Source organism: Ovis canadensis, chromosome 9, assembly GCF_042477335.2.
Source record: "Ovis canadensis isolate MfBH-ARS-UI-01 breed Bighorn chromosome 9, ARS-UI_OviCan_v2, whole genome shotgun sequence".
Taxonomy (NCBI): Eukaryota; Metazoa; Chordata; class Mammalia; order Artiodactyla; family Bovidae; genus Ovis; species Ovis canadensis.
This window is the reverse complement of record NC_091253.1, coordinates 79,005,907-79,025,473: the sequence shown is the minus strand read 5'-3', so window position 1 is coordinate 79,025,473 and position 19,567 is coordinate 79,005,907. Positions and strand designations below refer to the sequence as shown.

Below are 19,567 nucleotides of genomic sequence, written 5' to 3'. Positions count from 1 at the left end.
CACAAATATTTATTGAGTCTCTGGGGACAGATCATGAACATGACACACAGGTGTCAAACAGAGCTTAGACACAAGCAATGATTGTAGGGGCATGAGCTAAGTGCTTTTAGGGAGACAGAAGTGCCAGGAATACCGGAGCCTACGAGCAGGGCACCTACTCCCCATCTGGAGAGGTCAGGCAAGAATTTCTCTAGGAAAGAGATATAAAACCTGAATAGTGCATACTGACTTTGTGAGCAAAGTATCTCCTTCAAGGTATCTAAGTACTTGGAAAAGAAAACCAAGAAGCTGTTTTATCACCAGGGAATTAGAGCAAATGGCTATAATTAGAACTTGTTGAACTTCGCTGAAATAATCATGTCCCAGTCAGTACCACGGTTCCTCAGCAACCAGATATTAACTTCTCTGGAGGTAAGGTAGTGGGATATTTTTGAGGTAAGAAGTGCTATTCTTTTCTCAGTTTCTGTCTCTGAGAGTTTGTGAGTTTGTGTCTCTGAGAGTGAAACTTTCCTCACTCTCCTATAGATCCTGAACCTCTCTCAGAAGAAGAAAGTGTCTGGGGAGAAAACTGGGACAGCAGGAAACCTCACTTTTCTGGCTTTGGTTTTCAAAACCCATCGAAGAGGATATATGTAGGTGCTTCTGGATAAACCACAAGTAAGACAGTCCGTAGGGAACAGAGCACTGGGGGTGCCAGGGGAACTTCCCCTGAGACTAAAATACTGCTCTTGCAGGGCTGGGTCAGGACTGGTAGATAGGAAGAAAATACTCGAGGGGAGCTGATTAAAGCAGAGTTTTGTGGTTCCAGGGGAGGAAGCCATATATCCAGCCATGGGATGCAAAAGTAGTTAGGAGAACTACAGGCATTTGTGGAGAGAAACAAGGGCTGTGTTGCTAACTGGAAAATCAGGCAGATTTCCCTATGTCTTGAGACTACATAAGCATGACTCATATATAACTTGTATGGCTGTAATGGTTGATAAATTATCAAAGTACTTTGTTTTCACTCATAGTCATTCACCCAGAATCACCTACCCTCCCTAAAGGACTAGCCTGGGATGGCCGAGGAACTTCCAGGATGCTTCATAAGCACTAAACCTGGCATCTGCATCCTTTCTGACTGGTTGATGTATTAGTTATCTCACATCATAGCACACTGTACTCCAAAAATTGGCAGCTTACAGCAATAATAATGATTTGTTATCTCAGAGTTTCTGTGAGCCAGGAATTAGGAAGCAGCTTAGCTGAGCTGCTCTAGCTCATGGTATATCATGAGTTTGTAGTTATGATGTCAGCTGGGTGTACAGTCTTGACTGGGGCAGGAGGACCAGTCTTAAGGTATATCACTCATATGGTTGGCAAGTTGCAGGGGCCTCAGTTCCTTACCATGTGGACCTCTCTGTGAAGCTGCTCGAACGTCTGCAGTGACATCCACCTTACCTATAATGAGTGACTTAAGAGAGAGCAAGGCAGAAGCTACAATGTCTTTTATGACTTAGCCTGCAAAGTCACACTTCATCATCTCTGAAATAACCAACTGATGACACAGGTCATCCCTATCACTGTGGAAGAGACTACACAGGGTATACTAACCAGGAGTAAAAATAATTGGGGGCCATCTTGAAGGCTCCTACCACAGTTGGAAAGTTATGACCAACCTAGACAGCATATTAAAAAGCAGAGACGTTACTTTGTCAACAAAGGTCCATCTAGTCAAGGCTATGATTTTTCTAGTAGTCATGTATGGATGTGAGAGTTGCACTATAAAGAAAGCTGAGGGCTGAAAAATTGATGCTTATGAACTGTGGTGTTGGAGAAGACTCTTGAGAGTCCCTTGGACTGCAAGGAGATGAATCAGTCCATCCTAAAGGAAATCAGTCCTGAATATTCACTGGAAGGACTGCTGCTGAAGCTGAAACTCCAATACTTTGGCCACCTGATGCGAAGAACTGACTCATTTGAAAAGACCCTGATGCTGGGAAAGATTGAAGGTGGGAGGAGAAGTGATTGACAGAGGATGAGATGGTTGGATAGCATCACCAACACAATGGACATAAGTTTGAGTAAACTCCAGGAGTTGGTGATGGACAGGGAGGCCAGGTATGCTGCAGTCCACGGGGTCACATAGAATCGGACACGGCTGATTACTGAACTGAACTGAACTGAACCACAGTTGGTGAACTTGCCCTCAGTTCAGTTCAGTCACTCAGTCGTGTCAGACTCTTTGCGACCCCATGAATTGCAGCACGCCAGGCCTCCCTGTCCATCACCAACTCCCAGAGTTCACTCAGACTCACGTCCATCGAGTCCGTGATGCCATCCAGCCATCTCATCCTCTGTCGTCCCCTTCTCCTCCTGCCCCCAATCCCTCCCAGCATCACAGTCTTTTCCAGTGAGTCAATTCTTCCCATGAGGTGGCCAAAGTACTGGAGTTTCAGCTTCAGCATCATTCCTTCCAAAGAAATCCCAGGGCTGATCTCCTTCAGAATGGATTGGTTGGATCTCCTTGCAGTCCAAGGGACTCTCAAGAGTCTTCTCCAACACCAGAGTTCAAAAGCATCAATTCTTCGGCACTCAGCCTTCTTCACAGTTCAACTCACATCCATACATGACTACTGGAAAAACCATAGCCTTGACTAGATGGACCTTAGTCGGCAAAGTAATGTCTCTGCTTTTGATTATGCTGTCTAGGTTGGTCATAACTTTTCTTCCAAGAAGTAAGCGTCTTTTAATTTCATGCCTGCAATCACCATCTGCAGTGATTTTGGAGACCCCAAAAATAAAGCCTGACACTGTTTCCACTGTTTCCCCATCTATTTCCCATGAAGTGATGGAACTGGATGCCATGATCTATCTTCGTTTTCTGAATGTTGAGCTTTAAGCCAACTTAGACCATCCCCATGGAAAAGAAACGCAAAAAAGCAAAATGGCTGTCTGGGGAGGCCTTACAAATAGCTGTGAAAAGAAGAGAGGTGAAAAACAAAGGAGAAAAAGAAAGATATAAACATCTGAATGCAGAGTTCCAAAGAATAGCCAGAAGAGATAAGAAAGCCTTCTTCAGCGATCAATGCAAAGAAATAGAGGAAAAGAACAGAATGGGAAAGACTAGAGATCTCTTCAAGAAAATTAGAGATACCAAGGGAACATTTCATGCAAAGATGGGCTCGATAAAGGACAAAAATGGTATGGACCTAACAGAAGCAGAAGATATTAAGAAGACGTGGCAAGAATACACAGAAGTACTGTACAAAAAAGATCTTCACGACCCAGATAATCATGATGATGTGATCATTCATCTAGAGCCAGACATCCTGGAATGTGAAGTTAAGTGGGCCTTAGAAAGCATCACTACGAACAAAGCTAGTGGAGGTGATGGTATTCCAGCTGAGCTATTTCAAATCCTGAAAGATGATGCTGTGAAAGTGCTGCACTCAATACGCCAGCAAGTTTGGAAAACTCAGCAGTGGCCACAAGACTGGAAAAGGTCAGTTTTCATTCCAATCCCAAAGAAAGGCAATGCCAAAGAATGCTCAAACTACCACACAATTGCATTCACCTCACATGCTAGTAAAGTAATGCTCAAAATTCTCCAAGCCAGGCTTCAGCAATACGTGAACTTGCCCTATGGGTTGTTAAATATTTTGCAAATCACTTTCACATGAGTCACAGTAGCCTTGAAAAAGGAGGCGGCAAAAGTGCAGGGCTTCCCCAATGGCTCAGCAGGTAAAGAATCTGCCTGCAATGCAAGAGACATAGGAAATGAAGGTTCAGTCCCCAGGTAGGGAAGATCCCCTGGAGAAGGAAATGGCAATCCACTCCAGTATCCTCGCCTGAAAAACACCATGGACAGAGGAAGCTGGTGGGCTACAGTCCAAAGGGTGGCAAAGAGTCAGACATAACTGAGTGACAAAGAGTCGGAGTCAGAGAAGTGCAGGACAAACTCCAACCTAACGGAGATTAAATTTCTCTCTTCTTCCAAGAATAAAAACTGAGTTTTATAAGAAGGTGTATTTTGTCCTTGCACACATGAATTTGTGTACTGAGATTCATGGCTACTGTGTCCCATGTAACTGTTCCCTGAAAATAACTAAGAAAGTCTCCTTTGTTCACCACTCCTTTATTGCTTTAATTCTTTCTTTAAAATGTAAAATCCTTCAATAACTTTGCTATTCAGAATGTGAATGTGGGAAGCAATCTGCCTCTTCCCATTAGGTAGTGATTTCATTTTATCAGTCCTTCTGGCAGCCTGGAATGTGAAACACACGTAATGTTCTACCTAGAAGGGCATCTGTGCAAGGCAGACACTAACTAGGGCTGCCTCAGTGTTCAGAAGGAAGAATGGCATGACAGTGAGGGTCGTTGGATTCATGCCCTATTTATATTTCAGACCTGTAATCAATTATCTGTTTGGGGGACAAGTACTGAGAAACTATAGTCTTGCTTGAGTTTATTAACAAACAATCATCAATGATATAGTATGGCAGTTACCCAGTGAATTATCAAGAAGCATTTCAGTCAATGTCTTTGGAATTTTCTAGTATTTCATGGAGATCTTGAGTTATAGAATTTTAGAAATGCTGCCTGTTTTGAGAGTTATACTATTATTCTTGGGAAGATGTTTAAAAATTCTGAGTTACTTGGATATATTTGGAATCTGAGTAAAAAGAAATATGAAGTTCTAGATAATTTCTCAAAGGTAGCAGCATTAATAATTCTCAACCCAAGAAAAAAGTGAATAATTCCTGATTTGCATCTCATAAAAAAACAAGAAAAATTTCAAGCCTCTGTGGGTTGGATATATTTCACCATGTCTTTTCTTCAACATAAGGCAACCATTGCTGAGCTATTAATAAATTACTAGTAAAAGACATTCTGTGGACTTGAAATAAAATTTTCATGTCAAATAGCTTTTTAACAGCTTCTGAGCTATATATGTCAAATAGCTTCTGAGTCTAGCTATTACTACAGGTGAACACACACCCCTACTTCTCATCAAAAATGGAAGCTCACATCCAGAATGGAAGAAGGATAATAATGGTTACTGTGGCAGTTATGGAGGTGCAGTTAGAATCTTCAAGAAAGAACTTGCTATTCAGCTGCAAGGAGGGCAGGGAGCTGGCAGCCCCTAGGTATCAAAGGCTTCAGAATTTATCTCAGCTTCTGAGCTGAGGTGATGCCCTTCCAGGCAGCCTCCAGCCAATGACCGAACATTTAGGGGTCCTAAGGCCTGGCTATTTTGCCCACTGTAGATTAATGTGTGCTAAATTGCTTTAGTCATGTCCAGCTCTTTACAACCCTATGGACAGTAGTCTTCCAGGCTCCTCTGTCCATGGGATTCTCCAGGCAAGAATACTGGAGCGGGTTACCATGCCCTCCTCCAGGGGATTTTCCCTACCCAGGGATTGAACCTGTATCTTTTTTTTTTTCCCCAAAGGTATCTCATCAGTTTATTTTAGTTTTTTAAAAATTATTGTTTTTATTATTTTTTTACTTGACAATATTGTATTGGTTTTGCTATACATTGATATGAATCTGCCATGGGTGTACATGTGTTCCCCATCCTGGACCCCCCTCCCTCTTCCCTCCCCAACCCATCCCTCTGGGTCATCTCAGTGTACCAGCCCCGAACACCCTGTATCATGCATCAAACCTAGACTGGCGATTCGTTTCACATATGATATTATACATATTTCAATGCCATTCTCCCAAATCATCCCACCCTCACCCTCTCCCAGAGTCCAAAAGACTATTCTATACATCTGTGTCTCTTTTGCTGTCTCGCATACAGGGTGTCTCTTGCATTGGTAGGCAGATTCTTTACCACTAGCGCCATTGGGAAGCCCCATAGACTATTGTAATGGGTAATCTTTGCTCAGGAGCTTTTCTCATTGCGTTGGCTGATACTTAGTCAGAGATAAATCATGAGACTCTTTGAGACTTTCTGTCCAATTCTGCTTCCTACTCTCCTTTTGCAGGTATCAGATACACATCATGATCTGGAAGCAATCCCTACCTAATCTTGTTGTCTTCCCCTTTTATCTTCTACACAGTTTCCACTAGTAAATCTCTTGCATTCTCACCCCATCATCTGCTTCTCAGAGGCCCCAAATGACGGAGATACTAATTACTAAGAACCTATTGTGTGAAGGAGGAAGTGTTTGGGGAAGTTATTCAACCTACCCTAACTATTCTTTCATCTGTAAAGTGGGGTTGTTATAAGAATTAAATGTAATAATCTACAAAGAGCAACCTACAAATGTATAGTGCCTCATATATAAGTACTCAATAACTTGTATATAACACTAAGAGTATTATTATGCCATATGCTAGAGTTGCATGAGGAATTTTTTGTTTATTACTTGTGTGTGTATTAGTCACTCAGTAGTGTCTGACTCTGCAACTCCATGGACTGCAGCCTTCCAGACTCCTCTGTCATGGGATTCTCCAGGCAAGAATATTGGAGTAGGTAGCCATTCCCTTTTCCTCCCACCCCAGGGATTGAAGCCAGGTCTCCTGCACTGCAGGTGGTTCCTTTATCACTGAGCCATCAGGGAAAATCCTCATTAATTATAAAATATTATTATGCTCATTTAACATATGAGGAAACTAGTGTTCAGTGAAGTTAAAATAACTTGTTCAAATTACTTTATATACCTCCACCTGGGATAAAAACTCAGCAAGTCGTGTAGAAGAGAGCGATGTACATGTATGTTAGCAAAGAATCCGCTGCTATTATCCAGAATGTAAAGGAGCTCCACATCCTCTTCAGTTCAGATTTATAACTAATAAAACTACTCTGGGGATTCTTTCATAAACCTAAATCTATATCCTTAATTCCACTAAGTATTTGACATTAGAATCTATCAGTGAGTGCTTAAAATCAATAATTTGTCTAAAAGTTCTGAAGAGCTATATGTAATGCCACTGCCAATCCCTGATGAGCACTATCTGTTATTTTTATAGAACGGCTCTCAGTTTGGGTTTGACTGATGCTTTCTCATGATTAGATTGAGGTTATATTTAATATTCTATAATCTTGCTATTGCTAGAAAAGTTGCATCAGATGAAATCATTCCTGCTTTGCCTGTCCCTGCTCCCACCCCACCCACATGACAAATGTTCAAGCCGATTATTAAAAGATGTAAAAGAAATAATGATAGAAACATGACGAACAGAGGAGGCTAAATATTACAATGCTGAGAGAATTTCTAGTCAGGTGGGAACAATCTGAACTAAATGGCAGCTTTGGGAGCATATCTATATTGTTCCTTACTTCACAGTTTTAAGATAAAAAATTATAAGTACAATTTAGAAAATTATGTTACATAAAGTTTTAAAAAGTTGACATTATGCTGTTTCCTCAGGAATGAGGTGGTGCTGGATAGGTTGGCAGAATGGATTTAGAGTGGGCAGTTTTCTTAGAGATGTTCTGCCAGGAAACCAGTCTCTTTCTTACATAAATCCATGAATTTGACTAAATAAACCCTCCTATATGAAAAAAAAAAAAAAGCACATGATTTATGATCTGAAGTAGGGCCACATTATGTCCAGTGTGGTTAAAAGCCAATTTTAGCCAAAACTGGTCAGCATGATCTTAAAAAGCAAAAGATGGCCAGTAAAGATGACCTTGTGGCTTAGTGACAAGGGTAAGATACAGGTTTGAGCAAATAACTTAGCTACTTGTGGCTAAAGTGATGCTACCAAACCACCAAAGAGAGGTATGGTCGAAAAATGAAAATTACATATGCAACAAGATAATATGTTACTATAAAAATATATGTTAATATTCAGTATATTTCTGTGTGACTTTTGTTTAGTGAAAAATACTCTCAAGAATATTTTTCAAGTAAAGAATTCAGTTATAGTTCTATTGTAGAAAGTGGAGTCTAGATGGGCTCCAGAGACCCCCAGGTCATAGTGATAGTACGTAGAGAGTCCCAGATGTTTGATACCCAAAGGAATATTTACGAAAACATATTTTTGCCAAAGAACTGTTACATATGCACAGATGTACGTGTGTAGCAGAACTGAAAATGCACTTTGGGGAAATTAAATAAATATCATTTGAAAAAGTGGAGTTTTAAGTATAGTTATAAATCTCAAAAAGAAATAGCTCTAATTTATTGCCCATGTGGGAGAAATTCTGGGTGTACTCTTTCTGGATGTGCTTTGCTCTTCATTCTTATAACCATGGCACAAAGGGGTAATTATCAGTCTGTGAATTCTACTGTGAAAGGACCAAAGTGATTTCACTGGAAGTGTTTCCCAGATTCTGCTTTGTTTTTTTTTTTTAATAATGTAATTATATATGAAATGAATGCCTGGCAAATTTTAAAGCCCACATATTGTAAATGATGGCAAGCTTGGAAAAACCAGGGGTGCCTAAATGCTGTGGATGTGCCAATAAAGAAGGCATAGGCTCTTGGGTTTTGTGGGAATGTATTAAATTACATAACTTTCAAAAAATGTAATAAAAAACAAGGTTCAGAAGGTTCCTAAAACAACTCTATAGTAATCTGGATTTGGTAAATAAAACTCTAAGGAAAACTTTCTTCCAACTATGAACATGTCACAGTAAGACTCTATTGTCAAGATGAAACAAGTAGTAGTTTCCCTTAAATACAAAGGGATTGTGGTTATTATTCACTAATTAGAAACAATAACACAATTCAAAAGCTACAATAAATTTTATGAGTTGCATTAAGCCTAATTTACTTTGATAGATAATTGTCAGAGTAGTAAATTGAGGTTATAAACTATGCTTCATGATGTAGAATATTTGAATTCACTTTAAGACAGAACAAAGCAGATAATAGATTCTAAATAAAAGATTTGATGACTATGTTGAATACTGCAAAAATGAATTACAATGGTATTATGCTTTGTCCTGTTAATGTGCATTTTATAAATGTCATAAAACTTATTAAATTTAAGAAGTTGCTTTAGTCTTTCATAATGTCTGAAGACATTAATTAAGCAAATCATGATTATAAAAAAGAAGCCTTCTAAAGCACTTTGTGGGGCAATCTGGCTTGATAAATAATCAAAGTTTATCCTATCTCAAAGAAAATGTGAGCTTATTCAAAGTTATTCCTTTCTAACCCTAACTCATTCTATTGTGTTCATATTTTAACTATTCAAACATGATTTTGTCGGACAAAAAATGAAAATCATATGATAGGTTCATATTTTGAAAAGCATGTAATAGATCACATCCATGTCCTTTTTTCTTCTGCTGTTGAAAGCATTAACTGAAACAGTACTTCCCATGGTGTTGGACATGGCATAATCTAATATTTGTCTGCTTGGACAGTTTCCTGATATTTGTTACCAATACTGGGCAGCTGTTCAATCAGATAAACTGGATTAAAATTTTTAATATGCATGAATGAAAACTTTTTCAAAGGAATGGGAAGATGAAAGGTAGAACTTGGAAAACATTTATAAAGGTAGATTTATAGAAAGTATGCTTGATGTTCATGTTTCCAAGGTTATGGTTTTATCTATATAAGATATTTCTTTTTATTTCTTTTATAATTTTATAATTACATTATAAAATGTTAAAAAAGAATACAGAAGTTTTGTTACTGACGTGCCAGTTTTCTCCCAAGTATGTCTGAGGAAAGCAAGTTTTATTGGACATCTGAGATGTCCTAAAGTATGAAAAGTCACTTTCCTCACTTCAGAGAGTACTATTGGTGACAAACATTTTTTCCTATAAATGTTTCATCTTTCATCTATAAACCAAATAACTCATCTCCTCCCTATGAATTTCTCCTCTTTGTTATCTACTAGTAGCAAGAACTTGAGCAAATAATTTAATTTCAGGACCTCAGATTAAGAAACATAAACAATGTCCATTAGTGATTTTCAAAATATGGGTTCTTACCCTATTACTGGGTCATAACAAATATTTTCATAAAATAAAATGGAATTTATTCAATTTGAATAGAAAATGTAGAGGACTTGCATTTGTGCTAAGTTATTTCAGCCATGTCCAACTCATTGTGACCCTATGGACTGTGGCCTGCCAAGCTCCTCTGTCCATGGGATTCTCCAGGCAAGAATACTGGAGTGGATTGTCATGCCCTCCTTCAGGGGATCTTCCTGACCCAGGTATCAAACCAGCGTCTCTTCTGTCTCCTGCATTGGCAGGCGGGTTCTTAACCACTGAGCCACCTGGGAAGCCCCAATATATGTCAAGACACATTAAAAAGCTAGTGTGCAAATGCTGTTTCAGTTTTAAATATCTGTATGCATACTGTGTGATGTAAAATGTATTCCTTAATGTAAGATCCAGGCAAAAATGTTTGACATATGGTTTCCAAAAGAATCAGAAGTTCCTTATAAATCTAAAATGAAATTATTCTAGTTTACAGCTCAAATACTCTACTGATTTCTTTTAACCTTATGTCACATAGTTTATTGCCTGACAGACAACAGTAGCTGGCTACAAGGGCATTTAGTTAAAGGAAGTGGAAAATATTTATCCCTCAATTAGATGTATTTGTTATCAGTTCAGTTGCTCAGTCATGTTCGACTCTTTGTGACCACATGGACTGCAACACACCAGGCTTCCCTGTCCATCCCAATTCCCGGAGCGTGCTCAAACTCATTTCCATCAAGTCGGTTATGCCATCCAAACATTTCATCCTCAGTCATCCCCTTCTCCTCCTGCCTTCAATCTTTCCCAGCATCACGGTCTTGTTATACCCATTGTAAGTCATTCAAAGACAACTCCTTGAGCTTTCATGCCCTCTGGGTAAATGCCAGACCCAAAGCAGACAGGAATTTGACGTGTTTGAGAAATAGAAATAGATGAAAATGGTTTGGATCTAGTGAAAAGAGAATAGTAAGATATGAAGGAAGAGACGTAGGAAGGAGCTGCATTGAGTAAAACCCTGTAAACCATGGTAAAGTGTTTATAAAGTATATTTTTGTTGCTGGCGGGGAGCCATTTGAAAACAGTAAGCAAAGGACTTTTTCGGGGTTTTTTTGTTTGTTTTTATTTTTAAAAGACCAGGAGGACTACTGTATAGAAAATAGATTTATACAGCAAGAATGAAGCTAAGGAGGTTAGGAGACTATGACACTCATTCAGGTGAGTGATGATCTTAGCATCAATCAAGGTAGTAGCAGTGGAGACAAAAAAAAAAAAAAAGATGGATTCGGAAGCACACAATACAGAATCTGCTAACAGACGACATAAAGGGGTTGCTAGAATTTTAGTTTGTGAAACTATGTGGATATTCCACCAATTCTGATGGGGGCCATGATGGCAGGAATACTGACTTCTGTTTGGGAGATGTTAAATTTGAGATACATACTAGTTATCTAACTGGATATGTCAAGAAAGTAGAATTGGGTTTGGGGGCAGAAGTAAGGACTGCTGGATTTGTACATTTGGGCATCAGTATACAGATACTACTTATAGCCACAGGACTGTTACTTCCCTGAGTGTCATGCAGTATCTCTTTTAATCTTGATAACAACTCAAGTAGATATTTTCTTTTTATATTGATGAGTAGCCTCTCTTTATATCTGAGCAACTCTTATATTCAAAAATACATACACTGAAAGTCAAGCAGCTACTAAATGATGGAGCCTGGAATTCTTAATTTTTTGAATGAAACCTCTTTTAAAAGGTCTGGTCTGGAGACAGTGAATCTCATTCAGAATTTAAATCAAGTTTATAAATTTAGTAGTCTTTTCTATCCTTTTGCAACTTCCCTTGAGCAGGTGCCAGTGACAGGGTTTTTTTTTTAACTCTATTCCTTTGGCATATGGGATAGGACTCTGTTTTCCTTTTTTCTCATATCTTGACTGTTTCTTCTTCACTGGCCTTCAACTACATCTTTCATGCAGAGATTTCTAGCCTTCTTTCTTCTCTTTACATATTTCCCCTTTACATTTTTATGTTCTCATTGGTTCAAATACTAAACATACGCTTATGTCATAAGTGTTAGTCACTTAGCCGTGTCTGACTCTTTGCAACCCCACGGACTGTTGCCCGCCAGTCTCCTCTGTCCATGGGCTTCTCCAGGCGAGAATATTGGAGTGGGTTTCTATTCGCTTCTCCAAGGGATCTATCTTCCTGACCCAAGGATGCAACCCGGGTCTCTTGCATTACACGCAGACTCTTTACGGTCTGAGTCACCAGGGAAGTCCAAATATCCGCTTATGACCCTCAATTATTTTGCTTCCAATGCAGACATTTTTTTCCCCCTAGCTCCAGGTTCAAAGGTTTCCTGAAAGCAATTAGCCTGGAGGTTCCCCCATGCGATTAAAGAGGAGGAGCGAAGTGGAGGGGCTGTGAAGGTCTCATTTGATTTGTATATTCATTCATATTTCCTTATAATCATTATAACGACTGCTTCTACGGAGTTTCAAATCTAGAGTGGCAAGCAAGCAGACAGTGACGCACGGGGAGCGTTAACTAAAGGTTTAGCTCGGCAGGATGACCTCGTGTGAACATTAAGTCCTCGGCTACAGGGGCATATTGTGCAAACACAGAACCCTGCTTAGTTCCTCAAACAGATTTAAAGAACATTTTTTTTTTTTGAAGTGTATTAGTTTTGCCGAACATTAAAAAAGAAATCGAAGGCAAATCACTGAAGGAGTAAAGTTGGGCACAGATGAGAGATTCGAACTGAATGCTGCACTGCAGCAGGTCATGAAGAGAATAAGGTACTGATTAGGGAGTGAGTAGAGAATGAAGTGAACTGAACTGAACTGAGAGAATGAAGTACCCATGTAGAAAAAAATGAAAAACCAGGGATGGCATACATTAAAAAAAAAGAAGAAGAAGAAAGAAAACAACCCAGCTTTTGCTAAGTCATGGTAAAACACACCTCAAGCCAGGCCGGCTCCAGCGGCTCCACCAGGGTATCCCCACAGTCCCAGCGCGCCGCGCGCTGCCCAGCTCGCTCCGCCCAGTTCCCCGGCTGCCCTTAGTCCGAGCCGCGTGCACGTGCGCAACGGATCCCGCCCCCTTCGCTCCCTCGGCCAATGAGAAATGGCGTCGTAATTCGCCAAAGCTTGGTATCGTGTCGCGTGACCACGTCTCCCCGCCCCCTCACCCAGCCGCCTCCAGGTTCTGAGAAGATGGCGAAGGTGTCAGAGCTGTACGATGTCACTTGGGAAGGTAACTGCGGGCGGGGTGGCCGCGGAGAGACCGAAATCCGCAGGAAGCGGTCGGCAGTACCTGCTGTCCTCGGAGACCTGGATTCTCCGATCTCTCTTCGGCTCTGGTCCGGCCGAGCTGAGGTGATAGCTGAGGTAGTTGGCTGAGGTGGAGGTGGTTTGACTGGAGTCTCCGGTGGTCCTCACCGCTTGGGTCGGTAGACTGACCAACCGGCCTACCACCGCGCCCATCCAGCGGCCAGGGGCAGCTTCCTCTGTAAGACAACCGGGATCTGCGGCTGTCACACTTTTCCAGTGGCTGCTGGGCGGCGCGGAGGAGGCGGGATAGCTGCCCGCTGAAGCGTCTTTGCCGCCGAGAAATCCAGGGCCTGTAAAGGTCTTTCAAATACTCTGTAAAGGGTACAACTCTGTGTAGTAAAGTGTGTGGAAAACCCGTAAACATATCTGATTCTTTCCCCTGCCAGTTTACATTCCCTTCTCTCTTCAAAACTGGGTTTCTGATTTCCCCCCTTTTAAAATGATCCCCTGTCCCACTAACCTCAAGACGAATTTACACACATGACCCAACTTGCTTCTTATTCCCTGCCAGTAATTCCTTTTCTGAAGGTGAAATAAGTTCTCGTTTAATGAGGTGGAGTTTGTCTTTGAATTAGGAAGCAGTCAAACTTTGAACCAATTCTGAAACAGATTTTCCCTTCTTAAAATCCTGAGTGGGAGGCGTGCATGCTTAAGAAAAGAACCTTGAGTTTCTCTAAGGCATGGAATTTGTGTAATTGAAATTTATATATCCAGCGTTTCACAGTACACTCAGTAGCTTGTTTGTTCGGATATTTAAATGATGTTATTTATTTAAAATATTTTTATTAAAAAACGCCTGATAACGCGTGGACTGAGAGTTGTATTGGTTGTTCAGTGTCGAGTAAATCTCTCCAGTATTGAAAGTTGCAAACAATAATGTGAAAAGGCAAAATTCCTTTGTCCTGGAACTAATTCAGTGATTTATTATTGATTTTGTGGCCTCTAGCATACTGTGAACCACCGTGTTTCTACCTGTACTGGGCAATCTACTATATTAAAGTATAAAGTTCTTAGTGCTAGATCTTGATGATACTAAATTAAGTAACACACAGTCCCTACCTTTAGGGAGCTCATAATCTGATGGAGAAAGATAGACTTGTAAAAACGTAGTTTTAAAAGGCTTGTGTGAGGATTTATTCTTTCAATAGCTATGTGACTTTTTTAAATGCTTTTGAAAAATGTTTCAAATAGTTCATGATTTTTTTGAAAGTGCTATTTTGAAGGTATGTTCAACATAAATTTCTTAAATGATAATATCATGTGTAGACGCATAGGAAACGAGTAGATGCAGTCGAGGTGATTTAACTGAGTAGCTTAGACCTTACGCTTTGGACATTCTAAAGATGAGTGACATACTTAGATGAGTAAATAATTACTTAACAGGTTTGTTGAGCAAAAGGGAAAAAGTATGTTGAGGTGCTTTTAAACTATTAAATAACATTAAAAAAAAAAAAATGATCTGGCTCCTGCATGTGTCTCCAGCTTTATCTTAAGCTACTCACCCGGTTCCGGTTCCCTGGTAGCTTGGACGGTAAAGTGTCTGCCTACAATGCGGGAGACCGGGTTCGATCCCTGGGTCGGGAAGATCCCCTGGCGAAGGAAATGGCAACCCACTCCAGTATTTATGCCTAGAAAATCCCATGGACCTAGGAGCCTGGTGGGCTACAGTCCATGGGGTCGAAAAGAGTCAGACACGACTGAGCGACTTCTCTTCTCTTCACTCTCTTTGATCTGGCCATGCTGGCGTTTGTTGAATTCCCTACATGCCATGCTCCTCTTGTCTTAAGACTGCTGCTGCTGCTAAGTCGCTTCAGTCCTATCAGACGCTGTGCGACCCCATAGACGGCTTCCAATGGAAGTGTTCTTGCCTCCTTGTTCTAGTCTTATACTCTACTTATTATACTCTATCATTTCTTAGAATTCCTCTCAGAAGACATTCATTCTTCAGAGAGCCTTCCCGACCCCCCCACCCCCTCCCCACTCCAAAGTTTAAAAGAAAAAGACAACAAAAGCCGCAAAATTTACCCTTGGTCTTTGAACTATGTATCCTCATACTATTGAAATACTTACCCAATTGTGTTACATTGAAAAATTTTGTCTCTCCTAGAATGAAGAGAGGGCCCAGGCCTTTCTTGTTCTAGAGGGTGACATACTGGAGGAACTCAGTAATCTGTTGACTAAATGAATTATTAGTAGGATTAAAAATGAACATTAAGGACTTCCCTGGTGGTCCAGTAGCCAAGACTCTGTGATCCCAATGCCATGGATCCAGATTTGATCTCTGGTCAGGGAACTATTGATGTGCCTCATCTAAGGGTGAGCATGCTGCATCTAAAGATTCCACAAGCCATGACCAAAAGAAAGAAAACAAAAAGCCCCAAAGATCCTGCATACACAAGTTAAAAAAAAAGATTCTGCATGATGCAACTAACCTGGTGTGGCTAAATTATATATCTACACATATATAAGAATGTTAACAAATCATCACAAAGAAAAACTATAAGTCATTTTTTTGGTGTTGGAATGATTTTTTTAGTATCATAGACAACTGACTTAACAGTATACCGTTTGCTCATTTGTAATTAATGAGTAGAATTAAAATTGTATTTTAGGACACTTGTAGGAAAAGAATATTATAGATTTTTCTTTCAGAGACTTAGGGTAACAAAAGGGTGATGGGAGGACCCTCAGGGATAGTTTTTTGGTTTCAGTTTTTTGCAGGAGGGAGTGTCAGTTGACCTGTGTCTTTTAAGAATTCCATTGAATACCATCATTAAGTAATGGAAATTGTTAGTTCAAAGACTAGTGTGATTCTTGTAATAGGAAAATTTATCACATATTTATAAAAGACATATACTAAAACTCTCTTAGTCTCTATTGGGCTCTGTAAAAAAGTAGGTATATGGTTTATTTATTCAGCCAGTTGAAACTTACTGATGTTTATTATTAAATATATGAGGAATTTGAGGTGGGAAAGACAGTTGAAGGAGGGTATAGTCAAGTCAGGTCTCTTGAGAATAGGGTATTTGGGCAGAGTATGGCTAGGATGTCTAGCAAAAAGTCTGGCCTATAATTGGCATTGAGTGAGTATTGGAAAAAATATTTACTGAAAATGAGGGGAGATTTTAGTTGTATATTCTCACTGTCTCTACTTCTCTTTATTCAGTCAACCAACCACAAATTGGTTTCAGTACTCTATTAGTTCAGTAAAATTTCTAGAGAGATCTAATGCCCAGTCTAATGTATCTGTTTTGTACATCTATATTACATTTGTCATTGCAGATCATTCCCTCTGAAAAATTCCTTTGTTGGTTTCTTAATAGCCTTCAGTTCAGTTCAGTCGCTCAGTTGTGTCTGACTCTTTGCGACCCCATGAATTGCAGCACGCCAGGCCTCCCTGTCCATCACCAACTCCCGGAGTTCACTCAGACTCACGTCCATCGAGTCCGTGATGCCATCCAGCCATCTCATACTCTGTCATCCCCTTCTCCTCCTGCCCCCAATCCCTGCCAGCATCAGAGTCTTTTCCAATGAGTCAACTCTTCCCATGAGGTACCCAGAGTACTGGAGTTTCAGTTTTAGCATCATTCCTTCCAAAGAAATCCCAGGGCTGATCTCCTTCAGAATGGACTGGTTGGATCTCCTTCCAGTCCAAGGGACTCTCAAGAGTCTTCTCCAACACCACAGTTCAAAAGCATCAATTCTTTGGCGCTCAGCCTTCTTCACAGTCCAACTCTCACAACCATACATGACTACTGGAAAAACCATAGCCTTGACTAGACGGACCTTAGTCGGCAAAGTAATGTCTCTGCTTTTGAATATGCTGTCTAGGTTGGTCATAACTTTTCTTCCAAGGAGTAAGCGTCTTTTAATTTCATGGCTGCAGTCACCATCTGCAGTGATTTTGGAGCCCCAAAAAATTAAGTCTGACACTGTTTCCCCATCTATTTCCCATGAAGTGATGGGACCAGATGCCATGATCTTCGTTTTCTGAATGTTGAGCTTTAAGCCAACTTTTTCACTCTCCTCTTTCACTTTCATCAAGAGGCTTTTTAGTTCCTCTTCACTTTCTGCCATAAGGGTGGTGTCATCTGCATGTCTGAGGTTATTGGTATTTCTCCTGGCAATCTTGATTCCAGCCTGTGTTTCTTCCAGTCCAGCGTTTCTCATGATGTACTCTGTATAGAAGTTAAATAAGCAGGGTGACAATATACAGCCTTGACGTACTCCTTTTCCTATTTGGAACCAGTCTGTTGTTCCATGTCCAGTTCTAACTGTTGCTTCCTGACCTGCATACAGATTTCTCAAGAGGCAGGTCAGGTGATCTGGTATTCCCGTCTCTCTCAGAATCTTCCACAGTTTATTGTGATCCACACAGTCAAAGGATTTGGCATAGTCAATAAAGCAGAAATAGATGTTTTTCTGGAACTCTCTTACTTTTTCCATGATCCTGCGGATGTTGGCAGTTTATTCTTTGGTTCCTCTGCCTTTCCTAAAACCAGCTTGAACATCAGGAAGTTCACGGTTCACGTATTGCTAAAGCCTGGCTTGGAGAATTTTGAGCATTACTTTACTAGCATGTGAGATGAGTGCAATTGTGCGGTAGTTTGAGCATTCTTTGGCATTGCCTTTCTTTGGGATTGGAATGAAAACGGACCTTTTCCAGTCCTGTGGCCAGTGCTGAGTTTTCCAAATTTGCTGGCATATTGAGTGCAGCATTAGACTCTCTTGTTATTTTTTAGAACTTTGCTGCCTTCTCTACATCCGTTTGCTCCCTAATTTTTGGTGTCCTCAGTGGTCCTTTCCTTAGCCCTCTTCTTAATCTGTTATTGGTGGTGATTGATCTTGAGTTCAATAGAATCCTGACTGATGCAGACATAGATGTTATGTGGTCTGTGAAGTCCTGAAATTATATGCAAAGTTGAATGTGTGTGTGTGTTTTCTTTTCATTTTTTAAAATGTATTTGTTTTTAATTGAAGGATTGGTTTCTACCAAATATCAATGTGAAACAGCCATAGGTTTACCCATGGCCCCTCCCACTTGAACATCCCTAAGTGTGTTTTTAAACATGTACATATTTCTGGGAAAAGTTGGTGCAGAAGTTTCATCAGCTTCAAAGAGCTTGAAAAAGATCTCATGCCTTCTGTGGGTAATCATCCATACCTAGCTCTAATTACTGTATTAGTCTATATGCTAAATGACATATTAAACATATATTTGAGTGTCTGCACCAGGCACTTTTCCCATTATGCAGCATTCTTAACTTGTAACAAAAGCAATAGAATACAAAGGTTAAACTAAACAGAATAGATCAAATATGGAGTCATATTCCCTATTTTACCCTGCCCTCTCAATTTTTCCTCTTCTGGTGACTGAAGCTTCAGGTGTTTGTTTTTTTTTTTTTTTTCAGGGTCTCTAGGAGAAGTCTTTGACAGAGAAACATGTTCCCCACCCCTGTAATGGGTTATATAAATGAAGAATTAACCTGAGCTCCATTTTGCAATGTCCTGTAGAAACTGCTTTCCTTTCCTTTGCCCTCTCCCCCTAATCTAGGTATGTTGGGCAATTTCCCAGTCCCTTAGCACATTAGATACTCTTTATCTGTCTACCATGGTTCTTGCTCTTTGCTATAGACTTCATCTAACAAACTCTCCTTAATTCTTAGGGCTTGTTTCGCTTATCACAGATGTCTTCTTTAACCTCCTTGCCAGGTGGAATTAATCTTTCCCTCACCTTGCTTTCTTAGTGCTCTGAGCATAACCACTGTCTTACCTTTTATCACATTATTTTGTGGTTGTTTGCAATTTGTTTGTTAACTTGTTGACTTCTTAGGCACATGGGTTGATTCTTTTCTCACTGTGTTTCTAGAATGTTATAGAAATAATGTATTAATATATTTGTGAATGACTAAATAGAAGTCATGGAAGACATGACAATAGGTGAAAGGGGAATGATTTAAGTCAGGGATTTCCCATTTATATACGTTGATTATGAATAAGTAGGAATGGAAAGTTGAATACTATTGGTAAGTGAGAAATTTGACAAAAAAGGAGATGGGACCAGTTTTTCCCATTTAGTCTCTAGTTTATGGAAAGAAATTGTACAGTGTCTTAAAGGACATTGCAGGGTACAGGCAAGGAGTGTAGTTTTGTGAAACAGATCTGTAAAACAATAAATTTATATTAGTGTTCTTCCTTTTTTCTGTTCTTCCTTCCTGTTCTTCTATATTAAGGCTCTTCCTGTTTTAAAGTAGTCTGCCAGGTTAACAAAGAATGTGAACTTCAGATGGTAGTTATGGTATAGGAGCTCGCATTGGTTTCTGAAGTGGGAGCAGTCTTAGGAGAC

At 40.0% G+C, this 19,567-nt stretch overlaps 1 protein-coding gene and 1 long non-coding RNA gene across 15 annotated transcripts in view; one reads left to right on the top strand and one right to left on the bottom strand.

Moving 5' to 3' along the window:
* LOC138445896 (uncharacterized) overlaps positions 1–12,956 on the bottom strand; it is a 186,924-nt gene extending 173,968 nt beyond the window's left edge. For all 13 annotated transcript variants that reach the window (XR_011259031.1, XR_011259023.1, XR_011259027.1 and 10 more), the window contains exon 1: positions 12,852–12,956. This is a non-coding gene — a long non-coding RNA (uncharacterized lncRNA). The remainder of the gene's footprint in view (positions 1–12,851) is intronic.
* Positions 12,957–12,958: 2 nt separating this feature from the next.
* The window catches only part of EMC2 (ER membrane protein complex subunit 2), a 57,591-nt gene continuing 50,982 nt past the window's right edge, over positions 12,959–19,567 (top strand). Inside the window, exons 1-2 of one of the 2 annotated variants that reach the window (XM_069600372.1) lie at positions 13,070–13,144; positions 18,633–18,775. Coding sequence is in view for 1 of the 2 variants with exons in the window: in XM_069600371.1 (XP_069456472.1) it covers positions 13,009–13,144 (136 nt within the window). In the remaining variant the exon portion in view is untranslated. Of the gene's footprint in view, positions 13,145–18,632; positions 18,776–19,567 lie in introns of both variants that reach the window. The other variant, XM_069600371.1, reaches the window with a different exon arrangement.